At 40.3% G+C, this 27,442-nt stretch overlaps 1 protein-coding gene across 6 annotated transcripts in view; it reads right to left on the minus strand.

Annotated features, from left to right (window-relative positions):
* MACROD2 (mono-ADP ribosylhydrolase 2) overlaps positions 1-27,442 on the minus strand; it is an 866,072-nt gene that overhangs the window by 22,649 nt on the left and 815,981 nt on the right. For all 6 annotated transcript variants that reach the window (XM_066177797.1, XM_066177796.1, XM_066177795.1 and 3 more), the window contains exons 13-16: positions 25,176-25,241; positions 16,022-16,099; positions 15,334-15,408; positions 14,758-14,847 (exon numbers count right to left, since the gene is read on the minus strand). In XM_066177797.1, the coding sequence (XP_066033894.1) occupies positions 14,758-14,847; positions 15,334-15,408; positions 16,022-16,099; positions 25,176-25,241 (309 nt within the window). The remainder of the gene's footprint in view (positions 1-14,757; positions 14,848-15,333; positions 15,409-16,021; positions 16,100-25,175; positions 25,242-27,442) is intronic.

Here is a 27,442-nt window from a genome sequence, read left to right on the forward strand (position 1 = left end):
TATAAAACAGTGGTGCCACTGTGTTGGCAGCCCATGAAAGGGATGCCTCAATTAGGCTGATGAGCATGCAAAATCATGGAATTTAGGCTGTGCACTCCTTGGGTAAAGAAAACTGTGAAGGGCATTTTACACGGTGTTTCCAGTTTAAGTTTAGAGACTGGACTATGCAGCAGTAATCATTAATGATGGTAGTAAAAATATTAACAGGTAAAAAGATCCTGCTAATCCTTCTGTATGTTTCCTATCAGAAAAATTCTTGACTTATGTTTCATTTCCTTCACACAGAGCAATCCATAAGTGACAACTTAACAGTGTAACCATTAATGTACAATAGAAAGCATAAGGAAAATGAACCCAAATTAAAGTTCTCCAAATTCAGTTTACCTACTCTGCATCTCATGGCATATTTAAAACAGCAAGCCTAAAAGTTTAAGCCCATTTTACTTCTGCCTGCCCCCCAATTTACAAACCCTGAATTAATGCAGCTCTTTTCAAAGCCCACACATGAAAGAATTGTGCAAATAGCTGAAGGAAATGACAAGAAAAGAACTCTGTGTGCCATGGATCTCATCCTGTGCACAGAATGGCTTCCCCAGAGCAAGCCCATGTAGCAGTGCTTTTAGCATTCATCATTACAGCCCAGTCCTTGGATCCCTGGCCTCGTGGCCACGTGCAGCCAGGTTTCCGCTGACAGAGCACTGCTTATAACAAAAGGCCATCCCTCCCAAGGGGAGCACAGCTGTGATTTGAACATCAGACCTCAAAAAGGTGACTTTATTTCAAAAGTTTTGCCCAGGGCTGCTAGTGGGCCAATCAGTTTAAGTGTGTGATGGTTTGTAGCAACAAAACTGTGAAGTCTCCAGAAACTAGAAACCTGTGAAATGCGGGGGAAAAAGAGCTGCCGTCTTGCCAAAACAAAATTCCTGGTTATATAGAGAATTGGATCAAAGACAAAGTGTTTTGCAGAAACACAGCACTAGCACAAACTTCGTCACCAAGGCTTTGGGGATGCTGGGTGACAGTCCCTCTGGTGTCCTCAGCCACATTTGTGAGCACAGCCAAGGTTGGACCAGCCCCCTGCCCCTTCCTCCAGCTCTCCTCTGGACATACCCTCCTAATTCTGATTTATTCCATGTTATCAGCAGCAGGGCTGCTCACTGAGCAACTGGGAAGCACCTGGCTGCTCCTGGCAATGCCTCCTCAGCAGCTCCCAGCAGCAGGGCAGGAAGAGGAAAATCGAGATGTCAATTCCAAAGTGTGCCTGGAAATTTGTACCTGCAGTAGCTGCTCTCCAAGGTTTACAGCTCACCTCTTCTTTCCCAAAGCCTGCAGCAGACCCAAGTACTTGAAGCTCTTGGTCAGCACAGGGATACAGAAAGCATGGAGCAGCTTCAAGCTTTCTGCATATGTGTCCTTTGGGTCCTGAGGTCATAGAATCATAGAGTAGTTTGGGAAGGAATTTAAAAGATCATCTAGTTCCAACACCTCTGCCGTAAGTTTTTGCCCAAAGATTTTTCCGCCTCCCAGTCAGCTAAGAGAAGGTGCAAAATGCCAGAGAAATGGCATTTCCCAGTGATTCTGATAAACAGAGTATATAACCAGCTACTTTAAAAGCAGCCTTTGAAATGCTACTGGCTTGCTTTGTTCTAAGCAGTCCCAGGGAGAATGTCAGCACGCACAACTCATTTGTTATCTTTACAGAAAGGAGCTCCGCTAAGCGCCAGCCATCACAAAAATACTAACATTCCTTTTAGTGGAAAACAAATAGAAAAGAAAAACGCAACAGCTCGCTTAAAAGCAAGCCAATTAGCCCTTCAAAGATTGCCACGTGGTGTGTGAACAGGGATGGTAATACACTGGGGAACCATGCTCCTCTTCAGCCACAGCCTGAGTTCCGTCGATGGAGGGAGCACCATCACAGAGATAACACTCCCCCATGACACAAACCTACACTGTGCATTCCTTTAGACACGCTCTATGCAGTTTATTTCCCTCCGTGGCTTAAAAAAAAAAAAAAAAGCCAAGAATCCGAATGGCATGTGAAGAGCATTTTAATCTAGCCTGAGATCAGGCACTTTCCTCCTCTGGGCAGCGAGCACCCAGCAGCAACAACTTTATGTGCAACACAGGAATGTGTCAGGGAGAAAACTGCAGTAATTGAGGTCACACCCTCTGTGATTGCAAGGAAACCTCCTCACACATTTCACGCCCCCCGTCATCCATGGACATTTCCATGTATATACAGTTAACCATTTTAATGATATCTAAATATTTATCATCTGAGCAGATAAACTAGTAGGCATTTAATTCTAGTGACGCAAACACCCGATGGCTGGATGCTCTCATCTACCTGGAAATGCGAAACGCCAGCCACTGAATTCAATTATGTGGTAAAATTATGTGGCAGTTATCTCTGAGGTGTTTGGAATCCCACACAAAATCTATGCGTCACATGGTTAAGCAGCTAGCTCTCATATTTTGTAGGGAGGGAGGGAAAAAGTTGTGCTTTGTGGTTTGTTTTTTTTTTTTTTTAATCTCATTTGCAGCAGTACAGTTACAGCTTACAGATTAATAATAAAAGAGTGCATGTGACAATGCAGTAACAAATGATGTTCAATGTCAAACTCAAAGCAAGATGCAAATATATTTTTTTGTTATTTAACCAGGCTTTCATTTCAACTGCTCTGATCTTGTAAATAAAGCTTACAAGCTAGTCTCAAACAAGTGTGGGAAGAAAGCAAACAAACAACAAAAAAAAGAATACCAAACCCTAAATCAAAACATCTTAACTCGATGGTCTCCTAGTACTGATTAGCTAATTATATTTGCCGTTTTTTATTCAAGGGATCTAAACAGATTAAAACAGGTTAAAAACAATGGCACTCAGGAACTGGCCCAAGGGGAAAAGCACTCTGGATAGTACCAGGCATCAGTTGCTGTCAACCACTGCACAAACCCAAGGGGCATCCCTGAATGTTCTGAAAGACAAGAAGAGGTCGGGCAGAAGGATGGATGGACGGATGGATGGATGGGAGGACAGACAGACAGAAGAGACAGAAGAAAGAACAAACAACTGAATAACACTAACTGCACCTATGACTTCCCTTTACAAGCACTTTATTGAAAATGCACAAGTCCTCAACTCATCTTTTGGGGGGCAAATAAGGGGGCCTGAAAAGCCTTAGGCTAATTAAGCATTGCTGAGACATGCTTGATGAGATGGAAAAATACAAAGCTTTTGGAAGGATGAAAAATCTTCAACCATCTGGTGGTAGCGTTGAGAAGAAAGGGAAAAGACAAAGGGGCAGCCTGCAGCAGGGAGGCACAGGACTCCTTAATTATTGGGCTACCAAGACCATGACCACCCCAAATGCCTGTGAAAGCTCACAAAATGAGATTACAAGGCTCAACAAAACCAGCTCCTCTTAGTAAGAATATCATCTCAGGAAAGCAAACAGGAGTAGTCTTCCCCAAGATACATCTGCTAATTAGAAATGATGGGTTACAGATGCAGGTGGCAAGGCCCCCAGAAGAGAACAAGACTATTCCTGGTGACCTCTCTACCTGTTTTTTTCTGACTGCTGCTCTCCAAGGCTCCACAGATGGTATTCTCTTTAAATTAATACCACCCTGCCTGACAGGAGGAAGCTTCTGTTGTACTTGGCAATACAGGTGAACAGCCTGCATTTAGATTTCAAAGGAAATGCCCCAGGTGTTCCAGCAATATGGCAAGCAGCTGATGTGCTCCAGCCTCTTCAGGCCTGGAGAAGACTCAGCTGTGTTTTCTTATCTCTAAGACTAGCTAGAGAGAAAAAATCACAACATTCAAAGGGCAAACTTTGCACACTGGAGCAAAATCTGAACTATCTTTGCTCTAAATGGCTTTGTCAGTTAGGAGCTGTGAAAGTGCCAGTGCCATCCTGCCTTCTCCTCTTGGAGGAGCTGGATATGTATCCAGCTGATTGCAGGTGCAGGTTAGTGAGGAGCAAGCTCACACCCAAAGCTGTGACCAAAGCTTTGCAAAATTGCTGTGCTCATTCTCACTTTTGGAATGTGAATATGTATGGATGATTTCCTTCCCTCCCACGTGCAGATCCTTCTCCAGTTTCTTCAGCTGTGAGCTGGCGATCCAGTTGGATTCACAAGCTGGGCAAGAGCAAGCTATATCTAGCCTTGAATGGCAGACCTCATCACATAGAAGGAAATGATTCTGGCAATCTAATACATTGCATGGCACTGCTGCTTCCAGGATCAGATTTAAGCCTCAGGTCATGGCTACCTCTGGTGGTTAAATATCCCATAGCAGTTGTGATAAGAACAAATGGCATTAACCATATTTAAACAGCCAAATCTTGACATGAGTATCTCTCCCCCAGGCTCCCCTTGAAAGTTCTTTTCACTTTGGAAAGACTTTCTGTGTCTTAAACATCACACCTTTCACTTAGTACTGTTAAACATTGACTATGTTTAATGCCAGGGGGAACAGTTCCATGAGCAGATTCTGTGATCTCTATACGCATCCATTTCTAAGATTACTTGGGTTCCTTTAGATAGGTACAAGATATATCTGTATTTCTTATCATCTGCTTTTCATGCTCACACACTCCAAGAGCCAGCTAGATCTGCAAGTGGAACTGCATCCAGGAAATCTTTTCTATGCCATGCTGGAAGCAGGCAATACTAGAAATATTGTTTAAAGACTTTTCCCTTTAACTTTCTTTTCCTTTTGAAGCAAACTTGCCCACATTGCAGTGCCAGAAGGTTCAAAAGCTGTTTGGACATTTACCTGAAAACCAGCTGTGTTCCAGCTGCAGGAGTCTCCAGTACCACTGTGTGGTTACTGAGGCGTGTTAGTAACTTCTCAGTAACCTCAGTCATCTGCAATTCAAGACTCGGGTTTCTATGTGCAAGCAGATTTATGATGATACAGGCATTAAAAACATTGACAATGGTTTAAAAAGACCACAGTAGCTGTACCTACCGCACACTGGAAGACAGATAAACCAAAACCACAGAGGACACCAGTTTTACCAGACCAGGATGAGTGTGGAAACTGTTGGCTATGCTCATGTGAGGGTAATTGTAAAATATCTACTGTTCCAAGGAGGAAGTCGCAAAAAATGAGAGCACAGTTCTGGTCTCTTTTGGTGATCCAGCTGTTTAGATCAATGTGACCACCAGACAGGAGCTCCTGATATCTAAAGGAAGAGTTGGGTGTGCTGGCAAGGATCACTGCAAAACACCATGAATCTGAGATGTGAGATCACAAGAAGAAGGGCCAAGGGTTTAACTGAGGTGTGACCGCAGCAGCCGTGAAAAACTTGGAGCATTGAGGATCTGAACCCAGGTGAGGGAGAGGGACCATGCCAGTGCTTACCCTGGCCTCATACCCTGTTGATCAGAGCATGCTGGAAATAAATCTGAATTGATGCTGGAAGGGTTCCACCCCTGATCCCTGTGTTTTAAAGATTCCTGCAAGACAGCCAGGAGGGAAGCCCCTTTCACTGCTGGGACAGCACCGATGAGGATGTGTCACCTGCAGAGATCTGTCAATGCTCAAAAAAGAGCAAAACAAAAAGCAATGAAGCTGCTGTAGACTCATAACAGCAAGTCCTCCTCAGTTTTCTGACCTCTCCAGACCAGCTGGGTTGATGGAGGCACCATGTTAAGGTACCAACACGCCAGAGAGGGGGTGATGCTGAGACCCAGCTGTGCTGGCTACCTCCCTGCTCAGTCTGTGAGCTTCCTGCTAATCTTCCTTCCAGCTAGGATAGCTGGAAGAATCAGGCAAGTTAATTTCCTTGACTCGAGCTGCTTGAGTTAGGCATTGATTTTTCAGCACATTGACATCTTATTTTGAAGCACCTGAGGTATCTCCATTTGTTCTCATTTGACACTTTTGTGCTGCATTTCAGGCTGACAGACCATGAAAATGTGTCCAGCAGTTGTGCTTTACCTGATGAAACACCTGTGTAACTGTAACTGTGATTTGTAACTGTGATAGCATTTGGTGACAAATTGGGAATCTCAATGTTTTCTAGCTGCTGATACAGTGAATTTGCCATCCTGACCCCCTGACTGTTGTTAGCTGTAACCAGGGGGCAATGGAGAAGAGACTATTGACTTTTTCTGCTCAAAATCCAGAACAGAGTTTAACCAGTTTTTCTGTCCAGGTAAGAATGGTATAACCTGCAAGTGACTGCTTATTTCCTCCACAGAGAAAATGCTGAATGTGTAGACACGCTGTCTTTCAAGGGCTGTCAAGTCATGTAAGCATTGAGAGGTTTTAGGATGATGTAAATGGAATAAAGGTGGTTTTGGCCTCTGTGGTAGCTATGATTACTGGCACAGTGAAGAACAAACAAAGAGTAACGGCACATCCAAAAAGGTGAATAATGAGCCAAAGGGCTTATATACCCCAAAATGTCAGCGTAAAGACCCTGTAACAGTGAAGCAGTAATGAAGGTCATACTTTGGTTGAAGTTTGCTCGCTATAGATAGCAATGGATTTTAGAACTCAGGATAGGAGTAACAAGTCTGAACCTGGGAGGAAAATCATTGGCAACTGTTTCAGCAAAGCACAGTGTTAATCAAGTAAGTACATTATAAGATTGAAGCATGTGTACAGGTAAGTGAAAAAACCCCACCTTTCCATACTCCTGATGTTTCTCTTGGATCTCTCAAATAAAATTAGGTGTTTTTTTCCAGTTGCCCACAGACTGTCTGCAGCTGCAACTCACAGTTCATCACTCAGAGCACTGGTTTAATTGCAGCTATGAACACATGCACAGCACACAGGAGTGCTCCAGGAAAGGCCCCTCAGAGATCATGCAAGACCCCCAAAAGGAGACGCTGAGCTTTTTGTGAAATAAAAAAAGTCCCAAAGAGCTGCATTTCTGCACCAATATTTTGAGATGACACTACTGCCTGATTCAGATGCAGTCCCAGAGATGTAGGATGGAAGAGCTTTCTCCCTGGTAGATTATTCAGAGTGGCTAGAGACAGGGTCAGTTTGGGCTGTTGGGTTGATACTATGGGCCAGGTATGCTGGTGATGACCTTGCATGCTCACCTGGAGGCAAAACGTGATAAAAGGCAACCAAGCAGAGAAAAAACTGTTCCAGATGGCAAAACTTCAAAAGAACACTCACCTGTAAACCACATTAGGAAAAGGTGTGGGGACAGAAAACCTGCTGCCAAAAGTTATGAGTAAAGTGCAAAAAAAGGGAGACAAAATCCACAGGAAAGCATTATGCTTCAAAGATCTGAATGAGACTGGGTGGGATTTTTCCTGCTCTGGGTCAGCAGCAGTGAGAAAGGTTTAATCTTTCTTAGGTCATGCCTTAGAAAAGCAACCTCTACTTTACAAGGCTGTATATGCATTTCCCCTCACTATGTTGGAGCCCCTTCCTGTACAGCTCTGGCCTCCCTCTCCGAGCACAAGAAGCAAGGACACCTATGAAGCCATGGGGTACTAGCAGAGCCAGGAGTGGGAATACACAGAAGAGAAAACAGAACAGAGCTGAATCAAAAAGTGTGTCTCTTGATCCATGTGACAGTATAGAGTGAGTGAATGCCACTTTTCTCATATGAGAACAAGATTTACTTCTCACCACAGCACTATGCAAAACTACAGAAATAAACAGGGAAATGAAAATGTTCTTCCATTCCTCAAAGAACAAGCCAGAGAATCTTTCAATCCTAGGACATATGATGTTTTCTTTTAATTCCTTCCTGTTCTATACTTGGAAAAAGAAGAGAGTTCTCTAAATCATACCTTCTTCACTCCCACTGGCTGTGGTTTCCACGCAGTTATGACTGGACTCCAATCTATTTTATGAAAATCCTTGGTGAAATGCAGTTTGTCTCCCTGCTGCCCTAAGTATGTGGCCATTTGATATTTTGAAACAGATATAACACAGTGCCATAACCTGGGCAAGGCAATACATCCATCCAAAACCTAAGCAAAGGGGACCACAGAATTTCCAGTTCCAGAGCCGGCTCAGTTGGATCTGTGTGCATTCCATCATCAACAAACTTTATTAAAAGAGGTAAGAATCTAGAATTTATCAGTGCTTAACAAAATGAAGACTCCTTTTGTAGAAGACAGCACAAAGACATAACATTTGTCTGTAAGGGACCAAATTATTTCCTGGTGAATGCCTGCACTCCTTTGGTCTGCTGGACCTATTCTAATTTAAGACTGAATTTCTTACTGTGGCACACTGTAAAGCTCACTGTTCAAACAGACACCTCTGTAGCTGTACAGTGTATGTGAAAGTGGTGCCATATCTCTGGAGGTGCTAAAGCTTATTTCCAGAAATACTGTTGGCTATGATGCCATCTGTAACAGCGCAGTCCTCGGCCAGTGAGCCCTGCTTTTTCAATATGTTACAGGAAACTGTTTCTGCAGGAAACTGTTTCTACAGGAAACTGTTTCTAAGATGTCAGACTCTCTCCCATATTCCTTTCCCTCATTCCTAGGGTGCTATTTGAGATAGTTTAAAAGAGATACATGTTTTGTTTGCAGAAGGCACTGCTGTACCTCTGGAGAGGTGAGCTAAAACCAAAGCCTGGTAGACTTGGACTCCACCATTTGGAATACGGATTCTATTATCTCCCCAGTTTTCATATGTGAAAAGGGCATTATCAGTATCTTAAAGCTCTTCAAGGCTTGTAGCTCACGAGTACAAATCATGTAATACTATTATAAGCATATGAGGACTAAGAATGACATCACAGCATCTGCTTTTCACTGGGATTTCATGATTTTATATTTTTTTGGCATTCCCACCATGGAAAATCAAAATGAAAACGGCAGTTCAATTTATTCCATTAAAAAATATCCAGTTTCTCCTCCAGCATCTTTGAGGATTTATTTTCTTCTCTTTCTTTTTCTTTTCTGTGTATGGAAAAGCATTCTAAAGGTCCTTTTGCTTGATTTAATGCTGAGTGTGATTCAATTCAATGCTGTAACATAAGTTAATTAAACTAAACAAAGGCTGCATTGTCAACACTTTCAGCAGGAACAAAGAGATGATATTTTTAAATGCAATAAAAATTGCCAATTCATAATACTATTTCTATTCTGCTTACTTTAAAATGAAATGAAGAAAACAATCAAATAGAGATAATAAACCTTAAATGTTATCATTGTTACAGTACTCCCTATTGTTGTTTTCCTGTTTTCTTTCCTTTTGGCTTTTTGTCTTTTAGCCTTACCATCAAGTCTGGTAATGTAAAGTGATTGTGACAGCAAGCAAAATGTTTAAGCTGAAAAATTTCTTATATTTTCTCCTTTCTTATTAGAAAAGCTCACACAAAAATAGATTATTTTTCCTTGCAAGGGAGGAAAAATAATTAAAACTCCAAATTAATCTTGCACCACCTACTTCTTACATATATTCAGGATAGAAACTGATATATGGAGAGTAATGAAAAGAAACAGATTCCTTCTGTGGCAGGAAAATAAATATGACTTTTTTCCCCTCAAGAGGCCGAAATCAATATCTAGAGCAGACTACTGACAGTGCAATAACCACCCTGACTGCCAATGCACAGTGTCACAGCATCCTCAGGGAAGCACCCTCAGGAAAGCCCTGCAGGAGGTCTGCATGCCATCTGCTGCCCCATCCTGCACCATCAGTGAAGCTTCTTCGCTGATCTAAGAGCCTGGACGCCTCCCACGCCACAGCTGCCAAAGCCCCCACACAAACATAAACCCACAGGCAGCGGGGCCAAACTCCCACTCCTCTTCTTCTGCAGTCTGCAATGTGTAAGTGGAGCAGAGAAGGTGCAGGGGAACCTCACCTGGCTACTTCCACGAGGCACAGAAATTACTTGGATCTCCTTTTCTGCCACAGCTATAATTCCTTCAGGAGGGCAGAGTGCCTGAGACAGACCCAACAGCCCTTGGACCACCACAAATTCAGCACAGTGGGCTGGCACACATAACCTGCTCACAAAATCTCCTCAACTGGCTGATACCGCAGCTGAAAAGTTCACTGGAGTTTTGTGAAGTTCTGAAGAAAATAAAGGTTTGCAAAGCGAGGCACCTTTCGGGATTTCCAGTCATGATCTCTCTGTGCACCTCCCACTAGTCCCATCTACTGCTTCCCAACCCATAATCTCTGCATATCTTAGAGCTTTAAATACCCATTTGCAGCTTTCTGATTCCACAGCCTTTACAGCATTTCTGCAAAAAGTCCAATGGTGCACTTTTTTTTTTTTTTTCTGTGCCAAACATCAGTATCTGTTGGAATAGGATTTTAAAGATGTATTTCATATTTAGTTTCTGAATATGCTGTAACAGCCCAAAAAATGGTATCTGATCTATTCAGTATGGGTCCTTATCAAATGCCAAACACACTCTATCTGGTTCGGGATAGTTTTTCCTCTCCTCTTTGAGCAACTGAATAAAATAACTTGGAGCCTTTATACTAGATCTTCAGAAGCCACAGCACTCATAAATATTCTTTTCTTTCCAAACAAAGTGAAATTACCTATTCAAAGATCCTAAGGAAGACTTTTTTTTTTTTTTCCCAAAAATATCTCATCTCTCTCCACTTGAAGAATTAAAGGAGTTTGGTTAAGCAATAAGATTGCCATGAATCACTAATAAAAATGTCAGATTTGTCCAAAAAGATCTTTCTCAAGAATTCCTTCATTTCTCTAAAGCCACAATGTCATTTTGAAATTTTTGATTGCTTGATAACAAAGTCATATTTTGACATTATTTACAACTGTACCAATACATATAAAAGCCTATAAAAGCCTGAGACTGAAGCTATAAAACATGAGAGCTCTTTTCCCCAGGTTTTGGAACATTCAGTTCTCTCCAAGATTATTCCATAAAATTATCGCTCCTGCTAAAGCAAAATGGACAAGTGGAGAATGGACAAAGTGTTGCCTACAGAGTTACAGGTTACAGCTATTCACGTCACAAAGACTGCTCACCAAACCTGGGCTTAGCTAGAACAGAACTTGGCAGATTTCAAATTTGAAATTAGCCAGACTTCAAATTTAGAGTAAACAAGCACTGATCAGAAGATTGACAAAGGACTTCACACGCACTGCAAAGGATGGACACCTCCCCCAGCCTGCCCCTGAGGCAGCCCTAACCTCATGGTTAAGGTGAGAATTCTACCCAATCCCTCTAATATGTTTCTCATGTGGAGAAACATCACAGGTCAAGCTCAAACTATGTTCCAAATGGCACAGGACGACAAAATTTCAGCCCAGAGAACTAACAGCAACAACTGTTCATTTTCTAGTGCGCTGACAGAAATCCCACCCCTTCAAAGAGTTAAACAACTTTTAAGGGTGATTAGTGACGGAAATCATCATATTGAATGTCTTGATGAAGGGAGATAGAAAAAGCTGGGAAATGACAGAGGTGAGAGTGGGCTCAGAGGAGAAATTGGCTGCATATTCACACAAATATGGGATTTACTTCCATGTGCTGCAAATTGTGTTGTGGCATAAACGTGCTGATTAAACCTACAAATAAAGGTTGAGTGCATGGTCATTACGACACAACAGGACTATTTCCAAGTGTACGTATAAAGGGACTGCCAAAAGGTCTGTTAAAACTCTGTACATTTACCTAGTCAGCAAATAGGTCAGTGAACACCTCTTGCTCTGCTTTTTCATAAAGGGATTTGAGAATATTCCCCAATCTTATAAGAAACATACATTTTCATTATTCTTTTGTGAGCCAGAACGAGTGTATTATAGTAGTTGGGAAAAAATGAAAAAGGCATCTTAGTTTGCCTTTTTTTCTTCTGCTGCTCCCTCATAATATATAACTTCAAGTTGCAGTAGGAAAAAAAAGGAATAAATTGGCACATGTGATATTTTATTACTGATTTTGGAAAAAGTAACAGCAGGTTTTTATCAAACACACAGTGCCTCACACTGTTGTATTCTTCAGGGTAATCTGGCTTGGTTCTTACTGCTGGCAATGGGATATAGTGGTGTGACTGCCAAGATTTTGATTCTTCATTCCTCTGGGCTCCCAGCATCCCAGAACCTTGAAAGCACCAGGATCTGGGACTCCTTGGGGATTCACACTACAGCATGACCCTGGAGATGTGAAGGGAAATGAGCTATACAGGAAGGGCCCTGAAAGCTTTAAAAAAACCCCAAAACACAGAGAGGGGCTGGCAGTAAAATTTGCACAATTAACACAGAAGATAACCTATGGTTTGTCAGAAGTTCATGTAAACCGAGACATATCTTTAAAACAGCAAGAAATTGGCACTTTTTTCCACAGAAAACCACATCATTGAAAAAATTCCTAGCACGCTTCAAAGCCGCAATCAGTAACTGAGCAGAAATCCAACTTTAGGTTGGAAAAGGACTTTGTTGGTCCTTTGGTGGCTTACACAGCTCCAGTTCTGAGGACTGAAGGGATTGCAGATGACTCCCAAGAATGAATGTCCCAGTGAGACAGAGAGAAGAGAGAGGCAGCTACATGCTGCCTTTTGCTCTGGGATGAGTGAAAACAGACGCAAAAAAATCTCATGTGGAACAGAAAGACCAGGTAGCTTGGAATTTAGTAGTTGCCACATTTGGCTCTGCATATAGATCCAGAATGGGTCAAATTAACTTAAGATCCATGAATTTCTGTTTAACAGGACTAGCAGTCCCACATTAGCCTTCTTCCCACGATCTTGGACAAAAATACAGTATTACATCCTATGCCAAATGTACTGTGTGTGCTGCTGGAAAACTATTCAGCTGAATTACTTTAGGAAGCAGCACTAGGGTTACATAAAATAATGTCACATATTAAATCTCTTTTTAATGCCAGGTAATCTCTTTCTATCAAGAGGAGTCTCTCTTTGGGGAATACATCTTACTGTATCAGTCTGAACTCCAGCTGGTTTTTTTTTTTTTTTTACCTCTTTTTGTCCAGATCCACTTCACTCTTATGACAAACCTTCAAAACCCATGTGGCAGCATTTGTGCTCACCAGAACAAGAAGCATCCAGCAAGATGAGCTACGAGGGTGCTTATACCCATAAGAATGAAACAAGGCCAGGGAAAGGCTTTATTTCCTCCTCTGCTCCTACTCTGCAAGAGCACCCATTTATTTTCGAGCCAAAGACAGTACATTTGGAAGAAGCTGAACAGAATATTTATGCTGTTATCCTGCACACAGACTCAACACATCTCCTCTTATCATGGAACTTACCAAAAGATCACTTAAATTGATGACACTCCTTCTATGGACTTCAACAAGCTTTGGTTCAGATGAATCCTGCACTGTATCAACACCTGAGACCCCAGGTAGGAACAAGTTCCAAAATATTTAACAGGAACTTTTTACTTGCTTAGTATTTGAAACTTTTAAATCAAGGGCTGGAAAAGGAAAGGTGCCAAGAACAACACTTATCTGACATTACCTGCTTTTCCTTAACATTGCATATTTTAATAGTAAGTAGAACAGATGTTAAAACATATTCTCTCTTCTGAGAACTAAACGACAGTCCCTGGCTGCCAGGGACACTAAAGTAGTAAGGAGGAGAAAATGTGTAAATAATGAAGGTACATTTTGTCCAATTTAGTTGTGATGATGCATAAAAAACCATGTAAATAATTTCTATTTGGAGGAGATTGACATGACGATATTGGTATTTGCAATCAGAGTGAGCCTGCGTTGTATAACCTGGGTTTTGGCAACTGAGGTGGTGTGGTACCATTTACCTGAATTTGAACATAAGAATTATATCAATTCTCCCTTCATCATCATTACCACAGCACAAAACCAATACCGTTAACACAAATGATAACAAGGAGATGTGATTAATCTCCACTTGGACAGGCAATTAAAATTAAAAAAAAAAAAAAAAAGGAACAGAAATATTGTTTAGCTGTATATGAACGAAGAGGTTCTATTAACCTGGCTTTGCAGGGAAGAAAATTGTCAATATTGCTACTGCAGGTTTGCAAGTAAGTGGGTGTCAATGTCACTGAGAAAAGGACTTCATAATTAGGACAACACAGTTAGTATTGACCTTCATTTTCAATAAAAATCATGTCTGCACTTTCATTTGGAACTGTAAAATTCATCTTTGGGCTCTACAAATGACCATATAATTAACTTGCAGTTACTTTAAAATGAGCGAATTATTTACATATTACATTATTTTTTATATAACCATGTACCTTTACAAATGGTTAGATGACTGCAGGGTTCCCAGAAGCATTCAACACTTAAACTTCTACATTTCCTTGCAAAAGCATTCCCAAGGTTTTAAATACTTTACTCCCATTAAAAAATTACTGCTTCAGAAGACTCTGCATTCTCACTCCAAATAATTGGTTTCTTCATTAGAATTACTAGTTTTAGTTACTCTTTAGTTAAATCTCTATCAACGACTTCACAAATAACTATCATACCCTTTTATTTTAAATACTCTGAATGCTTCTAGCAAACGTGATCAAAAGGATACTTATATGGACATAAATATGTTGTTTTATCAGCATTATGTGCTTAAATGCAAAAAAAAAAAAAAAACAAAAATGAGAAGAGTATTTAAATGTCACTTTTGAACGTGAGGGTGCACTTCTTTGAACTTAGCAAATCCAAGTCCAATATATCAAAACTACACTCAAAGATAAGACAAAAAAAGGTTTTTCTTAGGGGTAAAAAAACACTTTTATGTGCCCTTTCCATGTTTCCTCACAATAGAAAATGATAACATGAGTCCTGCAGCATTCTCTGTCCCCATCTGTTTTATAATAGCCTCACCTCCTTCTTCTTTTCCTTCTTCCTTTTCCTCTGCACCACAAAACAAAGGTACCTCAGCTTCTGTTGTGTCTTCTTGGCTCAACAGTGGATCTGAATAAATTGGATCAAAAGGTAACAAGTAAGGCTTTTCAGAATGGACATAAAAGGATTAACACCCACTAGAAACCTTGCCATTAAAAACACTGGCAGAGGAAAAGACCCTTTTCCTCCATGAGTACAAATTAAAAAGGCTCCTCAAGGAAATCCAAGGGGCTCTACTTCAGAGCAAAGCCTTGAAGACACTGAACTTTCGGGATTTAGCCCAAAATCCCATGTGCCTACTCCAAGCATGGGTCTTCACCAGGACTCACTGCAATCCCAGAGACACACAGAGTCCATGCCCATCCCTTGAAGTGTTCGAGGCCAGGCTGGATGTGGCTTGGAGCAACCTGGCCTAGTAGAAGGTATACCTGCCTATGGCAGGGGGCTTGGAACTAGATGATCTTTAAGGTCCCTTCAGTCCCAGACATTCCATAATTCTATGTTAGTGTTTTTGCTTGTTAATCCTGCTTTTTGATTTCAAGACAGGAGGAGTACCTTCTATTTCCATGCAGGAGCCTTGGGAATCTGATCCAGTTTTAATCTCCTCCGTTGCAGAAACATCCTGTAGTCCTGTTAATCCAACAAACAGAAAAGGTATCAGGATGATGCTGTGTGCAGGCAACGCTACATTCATTAAAACAGAACATGAACCCCACGCACAGCATGGCACTTCTAAGCCAAGCACTGATTTTTTTTTCTATTAAGTGAACAATGTAAACCACATTTTATATATGAACATATCCCTTAACAATACTAAGCATTAAGTTAGTTAAATAGCTGGTCAAAACTGACCCTGCAGCACTTACAGCTTTTCTTCTTTAGCAGCTCAGCCTTGACACTGTTTCTCACAGGAGCTGTTGTAAAGCGCTTGCACTTGACGGTCAGCAGAAGGAACAGAAACACCCCACAGGCTTTCAGAGCCGCAATAACAACAGAGGAGGACGTGATAACAAAGCTCTGCACCCAGGATCAGTGTGGCTCAACCTATTTTGAGACGTGTCCTTCCCAGTAGCTCCAGGGATTACTGCCCCACAACCGGCTGACACAACATCTATCAGCCAAAGGCATTTCCTTAAGGTGGCAGAAGTCAGGCTGAAACCCACTGGATGCTGACACTGGAAGAACTGAAGTTTCACACTGGTTCATTATCTGTGTCTTAAAAAACTTTGATACAAAACTTTACCTTTGGCTTGATCTTGTTCACACACCACAGGATGCACTGAATCACCCTTCGGAGTGCCTTTGGAGTCTTTTGGGGAATCTGAGGAAAAAAGCAAGCAAACAAATCCTGAAGCAGTTTTCATGCTGGAAAAGTAGTTGCTGGATTCAGAGGAGGTCTTCAGTGCCAGCTTCATATTTGGCATTTTGATACACTGACCGATTTTCTATCTGCTTAACTACAGCCTTATAAACTACAGAAGTATATTTGTGGGTTTCAATTATTCAAATTGATTTTAGAATCCCCACCCTTACTGAGGAGTTTTTTTGCTGGTAGTACAAACCTTAAACCAGGAGCTGGCGAGGAAGGATGCCTAAGAATAATCAGCAGCACAACCAAGGACTTTATTCCTAATGAGTGGAGCGGCACAAATCTATGAGGAATAGCACAAACCACCTACTTGATAAATAAAGTGTTTTATTATTTATTTAGAATAACAGTTTTTCATGGTTGGATTTCCACAAACTTTAAATCTTTCCAGAAACATTAAATCCTATAAATCCCTGTGCAAATCCTAGCCTCCTGTCACTTGATGACAGAACTCCCAAGGTCATTACTGTGGCCAAGAGTGCTTTTCTTTTTTGGGGCAGACTATCAAAATGAACTGCCCAAAGCAATACTTTGGAACCAGTGGCACAGTGAGATTTAAATTAAATTTTGGCAGAAAGCCCAATTGCTGTGCTATCTGGGGTCTTCATAAACACAGGGCATTATTTTGTTGTGTCAAACAGCATTTTCTGACAACAGACAGTTTTTGCATGGGGAGGGAGAAATACATAATGCATAATTCCACTGCTTGCAGGTAATACAGCAACACTGACACACAATTTAGTTTTGCTCATCCTCATCACATACAGATTTCACTGGATAAAGAGCTCTCTTCGAGCCTCGTTAAAAACCAGTGCTGATCTAAGTGGACATTGTGCAAACCACAGGGATAAATCCACTCCAGGTCAAAACAGATAATCAGAGTTTGTGTTCCCATGTGAGATGCTTTCTAAAATCCTGCTCAATGGAAAAAGTGACGGTGCCAAAAGATCTACAGCATGTGATAATAAATTATTATTATGACAGTGTTATGACAGCGTTTTTACAGCTTAAATTCTGGAAGGTCCCTCTCTACAACAAGCTGAGCAAATCTTACAGTATACATACCCAAGGATGCCCCTGTAAAACTCTGTTCCTGAAAGTGTCCAAAAATAATCTCAGATGGATAAGTAGAATGCTGGGTTGTTAATATCTGATCCAAATTTAATAATCTGTAGGAAACGTATGTGCTGAAATTGTGTGGCTTTAATTAACTGCAAGTAATCCCCCATGGCAAATATTTAATTACCTGCACAGTTTCTTACTTCTTTCATGGCATGACAATAAGTTATAAAACCCCAAGTCTGAAAGTAGAATAACTCACTGATGCACAATTTGCTAAACTTTATACTTGCTGCACCGTTTTTTTTTTTTTTTTTTTAAATTTCTACTTATTCTTCTCAGGTGGATCACTGTACCAGTTTTTCATACCATATTGTACAATGAGGTTCAAAGGATCACCCTTATCAGCCTGAATTGAAGCAAAACTAAATTAGAATTTTATCAAATTCCAAGTTTCCAGTCAAAAATCCAGTTGAAGGATCTCTTGGTATAAATGGGAATAGCAAAAAATTCTATAGGGAATTTTTCAAGCAAACTTGAAACACGCTGAGGGAAATTCTAGCTTGGCTGAAGTTTTTGACAAAGCTCTCAGGATTTCAGACAAGCCAAGATTTTTACTACCTGTAACTCCATACCGTAAATTAATATATTTTTCTGTATGATACAGCTGCGTGCTTGTAAAAGGAACTGCACTGGCAAAGCTGGAATCAGAAGTTTTCTGCCTTGAGTACCATGATTCCAGGACCCAAACAAAGTCCTTCAAGCAGTCAAAAGTGATGAGAAGTATAGTATGACTTGCTCTGGGGGGGGGAGAAGCAAGAAGCTCTGCTCCATCATTCCCTTAGAACTCTCTTGTCCCGCAACCATTGCACAATACCTCATATTCCCAGATCGGCGCCCTTAATCCCGGTTCACTGGTGTCATCTTTTTTCCCAGAATGAGGAATGACTCCAATTTAATGCAAAAACCAATCTGTTGGCTGACAGATGTGCCCCATCATGCTGCAGTTTGTTGTGCAGCATCACAGAGGGAGGGATGTTGTCACTATTCCCACCTATTGGCACAGCTGGCAGTCTGTCCCATGGGCTTTATTCTTAAGGCACTGTAATTCTCTGTTAAGGTTTCATTTTTATCATAAGCAGTTGTCCTCTTGCTCCAGTGTTTGAGGGAGCAATTTAACTGCATGGCATTCCAAATTATCTCAGGCAATACACAGTGATAACATTTTTACAAGTTGTTTCTTGCAAAGCGTGTCTCTGAAAATAATGATGGACAGAAGTTACTGCCTAGCTGTAAGAGTCTCCCAGTTTTATTTCAGCAGCAGGAACCTCTCTTGATTGGTTTTACCATGCAGATTCTGAGTTCCAAAATCCTTAAGGTCAAGACCATATCAAAGGTTCCTTCTTTTCAAATCCAAATACCGCAATAAATATTCGAGCCAAAAGGTCCAAAGACAGATTTACTTTTAGGATTAACAAGAACAAAATAAAGCAAAGGGATAAACCCAGATTCATGAAGCAAATCTGTGCCAAGCAAAAGTGAAAGTGTAAAACCAAAGGCAGTGAACAGTAAAAATGCCGAAGATGGAATACTTTCTGTGTGCTTGTTTTCAGTAGGGTAGTGGCATTCCTCAGGCTCAGCTGATCTTCTGTGCTCACTTAGCCCTTTGGAGCCTTGTGCAGCTGTGCTTAAGCCCAGTATTATAGTCTTGGATGATTCCAGGGTCTACAAGAGCTCTGGCCATCCCTAAGGCCTTTGTTCACCTCTTATTCACCCAATTTCTTTTTTTTTTCTTTTTTTCTTTTTTTTTTTTTTTTTTTTTTTTTTTTGGTGTAAAGCAGTGTTAGTCTTCTCCTACACCAGAGAATCCAAGCCAGGATATTCTCTCACAGCACAGTATTGCTTAACTTTTTGATTACATACACACAGGGCACTTCTTACATTGGGTAAGTACAAACTGGGACTGTGAAAGTTAACTCTTCCCCCAGGTCAGGATGAAAAAAAATCTGTGTTTCTGATACCAGAGAGCTCCTAACACCACACATGAATGAACCAAACAGGACATTTTATTGCTTAAATAAGCCAAAGAAAGGCCACATTTATCTACTGCACATGAGGAATTTAAGTGCTTGTTGAAGTCTGAGCATCCCTTAGCGGTCCCAAAACAACTCCTGCTGGCTGGAGTGGCAGTGTCCATGTCAGGAGTGCTTTTCTCTGCTACCCTCCATTTCATTGAAACAAGTGTCTCGAGGGACTGCATGCTTGAATCCGCCTGGGAATTAGCCTCAGTCTTTAACAACCTGTTTACAAAAGGTTTAGGCTTTAAATAAACTGATCAGAATACTCTGTAAGTATATTCACTGCTCCTATCAACTGTATGTTGAATTCATCTCCAAGAAAAGCATGTAGCTTGCAGTAAAGTATCAATCCTATCCTTCCTGCCAATGTTCAGGCACTGTTTTGTTTAAATCCTGCATAAATCCCCATGCTTTTCCATACCATTCATTTTTCCTTTTGACTGTGTAAGGCAATTCTGCTCAAACAGAATTTTGCAAAAGCTAAGGAAGAGGGGAGATGGTAAGAACTGAATTAAGTGGTTTTAATGATCGTTTAAAATTCACTTCCCCAGCTACTCTCTGTATGGTTTATTTACTGAGTAGTTTCTAATGTGCAAAATACCTGGGTCCTGTACACAGCATAGATAAATCAGCATGTTTTTGGGAGCTGTAAGAAGATCAAAGAGGGAAAATGCTGGTCATTAGGAAAGAAACAGGTTCAGTACATTTTATTTTTTAAGCATGATACCGTGATAAATGACTGGAATATTTGCAGAGTGGAAGAAATCAAGCAGACATCTAAAATTACAAGTAATGGTGTGCATGGAGGCTGCCACATGATTAGGGTATTCTTTTGCCTCATAAACTGAGGAAAATATGTTAAAATGAAGTACTATAACATGGTGATTTATGAGAAGTTAGGAAGAGATTCTTGAACTTTGGCTTTAAAATGTTATTTTTATATCCACCAAGATTTCATTTTAATCTATCTTTATAACAGATTAGATTTATTGGAGCCAAAGTTGAAAATGCTTGGCAAACGAGACCTTTTTAGGTGCAACAGCTTGTAGAGATATTTTATCAAGTTTTCAGGTAATAGACCACACAGTTCATCTCGGCAGCTGGGATCCACTGAGAACCTCTCCCACAGCTTCAAGATGACAGAAGGGCATCTCACCTTCTGTCCACCTGAAAAACTCCAGGCGCAGCTTGTTTAAAAACTGTGGGCAACCTTCTCCTGACATAAGGGGCAGGACCTGTTGTACAGGGCTCTGGGAAATGAAAAAAGCTGAGGAAAAACCTGATTGCCTTGGTTAGAGCCTGTCCAGGGGAAAGGATTGGAGAGAGGAGATGAAAGAGCAGGATCTCATGTTGGACTGATGGGAGCGCAGCTGAATGGCTCCAGGTCAGCTAATACTCCAAAATAGGGAGGATTTAAATAAACCAGCTAAGTGGATTAGTGTTCACTGTTGCAGATGCCAGTACTGGTGAAGGGTCAAGCAGAAATACCTCTGGAGTAGTTCAGGGGCTAGACCCCATCTGGATGCACAGCTCAGGTCAGATTAAATGTGAAGAAGTGAATAACCCACATTACAAACAGCTCAAAGTGAACCCTGTGGAAGTTGTTAAGAGAATAAGTGGCTGGTTGGATGCTGATGCTGACATCCCTGGTTAAAAACCCCAAACCCGACAGATTAGCTTGTGTTAGCCAGTTTGCTTTCACAGGAATCCCTCTAACCAAGGCACAGAAAAATGTTATCACTTGAGTAGGCATGCAAAGCCACAGGTATGGCTGAGGATGTTGAAACTCTTCCATTAAAAAAGGTTCTTTTTCAGTTACCTATAATTGAAATTTTCCAGGCTGAAATTTTAGGTCTAATCATAGCCCAAGGGTGAAGTAAAAAGGTTTCACTGGTAGCTGCTGAATGCTCAGCACTTCTCAAAATCAGGTCAGTCATTTAGATGTCTTAATATATATCTAAGAGCTGACTTTAAACACCTCTTTCTGAACATATTGGCCTTTCACAGTCAATCTTTTTCATGTGCTTACCAACGACTAATTTATGTCGATTTGCACAGCTCCTCTGCATTTGAAATGCTCTGTCTTTCAGTTTATCCCTTCTCAATCTTTTATGTCTTTAGGACATCGAGATTTTTCCATACTGAGAGCTGCAGCTGGCCAAAGAGGAATTTATACCCTTTACATTTTACAGGCAGGAGACTTACTGGCTTCTGGGTTGCTCAAAGAGAATTTTTAGGGCTAACCCCTAGTCAAGCCATGTACCTAATTCCATGTTTCTGAAAACACAAACCCTCCGGCCAACTGAACCTGACTCCATTTCAGAGAATGCAGAAAAAAAGTGACTTGCTTTCAATGGCACTCCCACATAAGCCCAGACTTTGGTGAACACCTAGAAATAATTAATCAATCCCTATTTTATTTTTAAAATTAATAGTATATGATTTAATTTAGTTGACCTTCAAATGAAAATTCAGTTCTTAGTAAGTGCTAATGAATTACAATCAATGTATTGTGCACAGAAACTTTGCATAGTAGGGAGTTATGCTTCACCTGTACTCAACCCAGTTCCTTTTTACATTTTCCTGCCAGCAAGTCTAATCATAAAATTGGGTTAAATAGTAATTGGTAGAAGAGGCAACTGAGATGAAGATGCAGAACACTCTCTGTCACACACACACGGGCATGTACACACATTCTCTTTGACAAAACATAAACACAGGTTCAATCCAATCTTTACATGGTCAATTTAAAATTAAGTTGTAGCCCCAGCACAATCCTGTGCAGACAGACATACCAGACTGAGTGCAGCCTGCCTGATACGCCCTTTATCTGCTGTATAAGCATTAATGGCTTTAATCACTTCGTTCTGCCCTTACACTCCATAGAAAGAAGCTTCTCTCGCTTGAAACACGCCCTGTATAAAGGATCTACTTCCATATGCACAGTAATGAGGCACATGCAAAGGTGCTGCCTCGGAGGTGTCAGCTCTCCCCCAAGAGATCACAGCTAAGCATGCAAGTTTCTAAGGGTAAAATTGCAACAGACCTTTGCAGACAGTGGGAAGAGAAACTTGGCACAGACTGGAATAAGAGGATACCTCTACAGTGTTGCATTGAAAATCCTGATATTCTTGAAATATGACTGTTCTTCCCCCCCTCTATTTTTTTTTTCCTGTAGACAGATGAACACTCAAAAAATTCAGTTTTCTCAAAGGCCATGTGCAAACTGGGTTTGTGTGGGCCTTTTTTTCCTGGACAGTATCTCTCCTATGGTAAAGGAAGACATATACTTTTAAATTAATGTGAGATTTGTGGTCTCACAGGAGGTTTTCATTTCAACTGAAGCCCCAAAAGGTAATTCTTGCACCGTCCCCCACTCTTATCATGAAAATCCCTTTCATTCTCCCATCCTCTCCCTTTTCCTTTAAAAAAATGATAAAAAGGACTCACTTTCAGGAAAAATACTAGATCTTCATAGTAGCCAAGACAGATGTGTCCTGTTTCGAATATCACCACATTTTTAGAGCAGTAAATAACTATGTCAATGTGTTTGCTGTATTCTAATCCCAGAAATATGAGGAGGAAAAAAAAGAAGAAAAATTGCTAGTCAACTCTTAACTGGACTCAAAATACTTGTTTTTGTGTACTCAGAAGTGATCTGACACTTTAGAGATCTAAATTTTCATAGCAGGAAACCTCCCATTCTGAGTGGTTTAAACTATGCATTTTGGGAATGTGCAGCTAGACTTATTTGCCATAATTATTTTACAGTAATTAGGTGGAAGGACTGGGAATACATAATTTCTCTAAATGCTTTGTGTTCTGTTTATTTAGTTGAAGACAAACTTGAGAAATGAGTAGGTTCCAGAACCTGGAGGTTTCAGCCATGTTAACTCAGTGGGTAAACAATTTGAAAGCTGGAACTTATTTTGGGAGCATCAGGTGTTTTCAGAAATGCCAGGATTTTGTAAAAGTACTGTTTCTCAAAAAAGAAAAATAGCACTTTTTAAATAACAGTAGTATTTACTTTAAAGAACCCTCTCCTTGAACGCTTCCAGGGATGGGGCATCCACAGCTTCTCTGGCCAACCTCTGCCTCAGCACTCTCACAGTTAAAATCTGCAAAGTTGAAAGTCTACAAATGGAAATAAGGATTAAACCCATGGCCTAGTCCATGGTGGTTTTGCTGTCCAAAATTCTTGTTTCCATCAAAAAAACTAGCAAACAAATATAAAAACATGGTCTTAGCTTTTCTTTCTTTCTTTTTTCTTTTACTTTTTTTTTTCTTTTTTTTTTTTTTTTTTAAATAAACTTGCACAGTTTGACAAACGAAATCTATGGAGGAGAGTTTGTCTCGCTCCTTCTTCCCTACCAGATGCTTCCCATCTTTCTTATGAGGAGAGGGAGGACATCAAAGAGATAACGCACTTTGGATCTCTCAGAGCATTCTCTCTTCTGCCAGCCTCTAATGAGATGAGGGGAGAACACTATATATACCCTGAATATATTATGTGAAAAGTGAGACTTATCACACAAAGATGGTTTCTTTCCTAAGAAGAGACTTCTAATGCAACAGTGTAAAAACCTGGAGGGCTTACGCACTGGGAAGCAGATCATAAGACAGTCATCTTCTTAGCTAGGAACAAGCACTCAGAGCAATACCAATTTGTTGGGATTGTCAGCTGACTGCAGACAGAAAAGGGAAATCCAAACCCAAAGCCTCACTGCGACCCTCACATTGTGAAACACACAAAATGGGGAGTCTTTGAGACATAGAATACACAAACAGGCCAAACGTCATCAAAACTAGAGAAATTAATGACAGGCAATCACCAACCACGCTGGGATTGAATCCATCACTATTTCTGCCTTCCACTACCCTTGCCACAACTTCAATTTCTGATGTATCAACAGCAACAGGCAGTGCTCCAGCAAAGATCTGTGGTTCTTTTCTTCCTTTGCAGGATCAATCAATCTGTTAAAAGAGCACTTAAATCAACCTGCACAAGGCTTTGAACTCATAATCAGGTAAGTATGTGGGCTGTCCAGCATGTGGCTTTGGAACAAAAGGGCAGGATCTCACACCCTGTCACACTTATCTAGAAAAATGACAAGAGAGTCAAGTAGCGATGCTGCATTAAACATTAGATCTTTTAAAATTAATAAGTTAATGGATGTTAATAATCATGTTATCTCAGAAAAATGCATGAAAATTTTCTTTTAGTCTCTCTTGAAGGCTATAATGACAGATTGTATTTCTTATAGGTAGCATAACTCCTGTTTTGGATTACTGCTAACAAACATTTTGTATATCACCTGGACTTTTTCCTGATGTACCCCCACAAAAATGCTAAAAAATGTAGACCAGCACAAGCAATTAATAGCCTGATTATTACAGGAATATCAAAAACAATACAGCTGTGCACTGGTTCCTATCTGCTGGAAAACCAACAACTCCACAGGAAAAATCTCAGCTTGAAACATTTAAATTAGATAATCTTTCTTGTTTCCTAAACTCCCTGTCATTTGGCCCTGTGACACTTTTAAATATTTATTACAAACTAAATGATCTGAGTGCCCAGCACAGTCTGCACAAGATAAACATTACTATCTACCTCTCTATTATAACTTCATCTCCTCCTGATGTGTTTATAGCTATTGTGTTTTTCTTTTCCTGCCTCAGGAGAGCATTGAACAGGGAGCTGATATTGCTGAGATAGATGTGCATGCTTAACTACATTACCAAGACTTTTGTAAATGAAAATCCAAGCACTGACCTATTTTTGTATTGCTTAACTGTGATTTTTGGCTATTTCCAGACAAAGGAAATAACAGTTTAATGAAATGTCCTCTTGGGATGGGATATTTCAAAACACAATTTCCAATCTCTACCTTTATTCTCACTCAGCTCAAGGTCTTCTGATGACAGGCTGGCTACAGCTGAAGGTTTTGTTTCACCTATAAGAGCAAAGGAAATGAAAGAGAAGTTATTAATTAAACAGAAATCTGATGAACCTCTTTACTGAAAAAAAAAAAAGCGTCATGCGTTATTGAGACAAGATATTGGACCTGAATTTCATTTACATTTAAATTCGTGGCTTCCATCCATTCACTGGCAATTACTGGTCTGATTGTCTTCCCTAAGCAAGATGTAAACTAACATTCCAATACAGCCAGATCAAATCTGTATTTCCATTTCTCATAATATAGAGAGAGGAACAGCTATTGGTTTCATGGGTAGGCTGGTATTCTATTTGCTCTGAGATTTCTTTTTTTAATTTAATCCATATATTTTGAGAAAAAAACAATTAAGTCATTCCTAACTTGAATCATGTCCATGAATCCCACTGGAATCCAAATGACTAGATGCAAATGCTTTCCTGAAAATAGAAACTTTCATGAATCAGGCCTGAAATTAAAAAGTTGCTAAAAGTCTGCAGTGTGGAGTTTCTTTCATAGTAGAGCACACAGGCTAAGCTATTGTAATTAATAGATTCAACTGGTACCTGAAATTAATAAAACATTTTCAGTTTCACTGTTGATTTTTCTTGCTTGTTTTTATAGTTCTAAAATCTTTATAAGCTTTCGTTTTAATTTCTAGACTTTCGTTTCTTTCAAAAGACTTGTCATTGATGATTCTGACATTTTTTTCCCTTATACAGCCATCTAGTACTTTTAACTAGATCGAAACAAGAGCGCAGAACCACCTGCCATGTTGTTTTTCCATGTGTTAACTGTGAAGCTCATTGAAGACAGACTGGAGGCCAGACTTTAAAATAACCCCACGCAGTTGAAAATTTTCTGTCTTTTCAGACTATTACTGCTTTTTTTTCCAGTAGTATCCTTTATAATATATACTTTTCTCTATAATATCATGATATTTTTCACTATTCTGAGAATATACAAATGTTTATGTAATGGACCAGGTAAGAAGAGAATATTAATTTTTTTTATTCTACATTTTCTTTCACAGTCTCAAAGTTATATGATTTGTCACATTCAGAGGAAGTTTATGGCTTTTGGTTTAGATAATACAAATAACTTTAACATTTGATGGGATTGCTCCTAACAGGGGTCACTTGTAGTGCTTAGAAATCTTCTAGGCATACAACTGTGTACCTTGGAAAATCAGGTCATTTTCTACTGCCAAGACAGGGTGCAAAAGCAACAACCTCAAAATTCCTGGTGATGCTTTGTCTCCACAATGCATAGAGCAGAAAGCAGCAGAGAGTCATTAAGTGGATTTAATTAACTTGAGGTAATTGTGTCCCTCTTTGTTCCTGTCACTACGTAAACCAGGAGGGAAGGTTGCTAAGCCAAATAATTTTTTCCTCCAACACCATCTGCCCATGGCCAAGGAGGTGACTACTGGGCTATGAGTGGGAATGACATTATGTTTAGGCATGTACCTAAACCACGTTCCTAAAGCATGACATTTTCTGGATCTGGGACCTCAAATGCCTGGATCTTTTCTTTGACACTCTTCACGGGAATAATGAAACATGAGTACCAAAACAAGATAGCAAAAGAATGTGTATCAGGGCTCTGATAAAACAGCTTTGACAGCTCATACTGCAACAAGTCATAACAAGGAGTTTTGGGAAAAGCACAGTGCATTTAAAACACCTACAGTAGCAAAGTAGTAGTTTCAAGAGGTAAACATTCCTTAATTCTCTTGGGGAAAAAAGAGGATTTTATTCAATCAAACTGAAATACTCACCCCCATCAGAGGCACTATCACTGACAAGCACCGTGGGCTGCATTGGGCATCTGCAGATGCTACAACCAGGTTTAAGAGAAACCTCTGAAACTGGAGCCAGGAGCTCCGGGCAGTATTAGCTCTTAGGTGAGCTAGCAGTCAAGCAGTACTTGGTCAAGCTAAAAGCTCAAAATTGCTTGGGAAAAGATATGCTCCAGTCTAGTCAGAGATTCAAAACAGAATCGCAATTCACATGGAATAACTCATTCTTCTCCCTAGTCCCCTTGGCCTTTTGAAAATACAACTAGGATGGAAGTGCAAAAAACCAGGGAAGGTTATGTGGTTGCCCTCCCACACTTACAAACCACCACCATGCATTATCTTGGGGAGGATTAAGTTTGCTGAGGTCCACGGGTATCTATTTTATTCTGTAATACTGTTTGCTTCTGCCTGCCCCACA

The sequence above is a fragment of the Chamaea fasciata genome, unplaced genomic scaffold, assembly GCF_029207755.1.
Source record: "Chamaea fasciata isolate MVZ Bird 193981 ecotype frontalis unplaced genomic scaffold, bChaFas1.0.hap1 SCAF_3, whole genome shotgun sequence".
Taxonomy (NCBI): domain Eukaryota; kingdom Metazoa; phylum Chordata; class Aves; order Passeriformes; family Sylviidae; genus Chamaea; species Chamaea fasciata.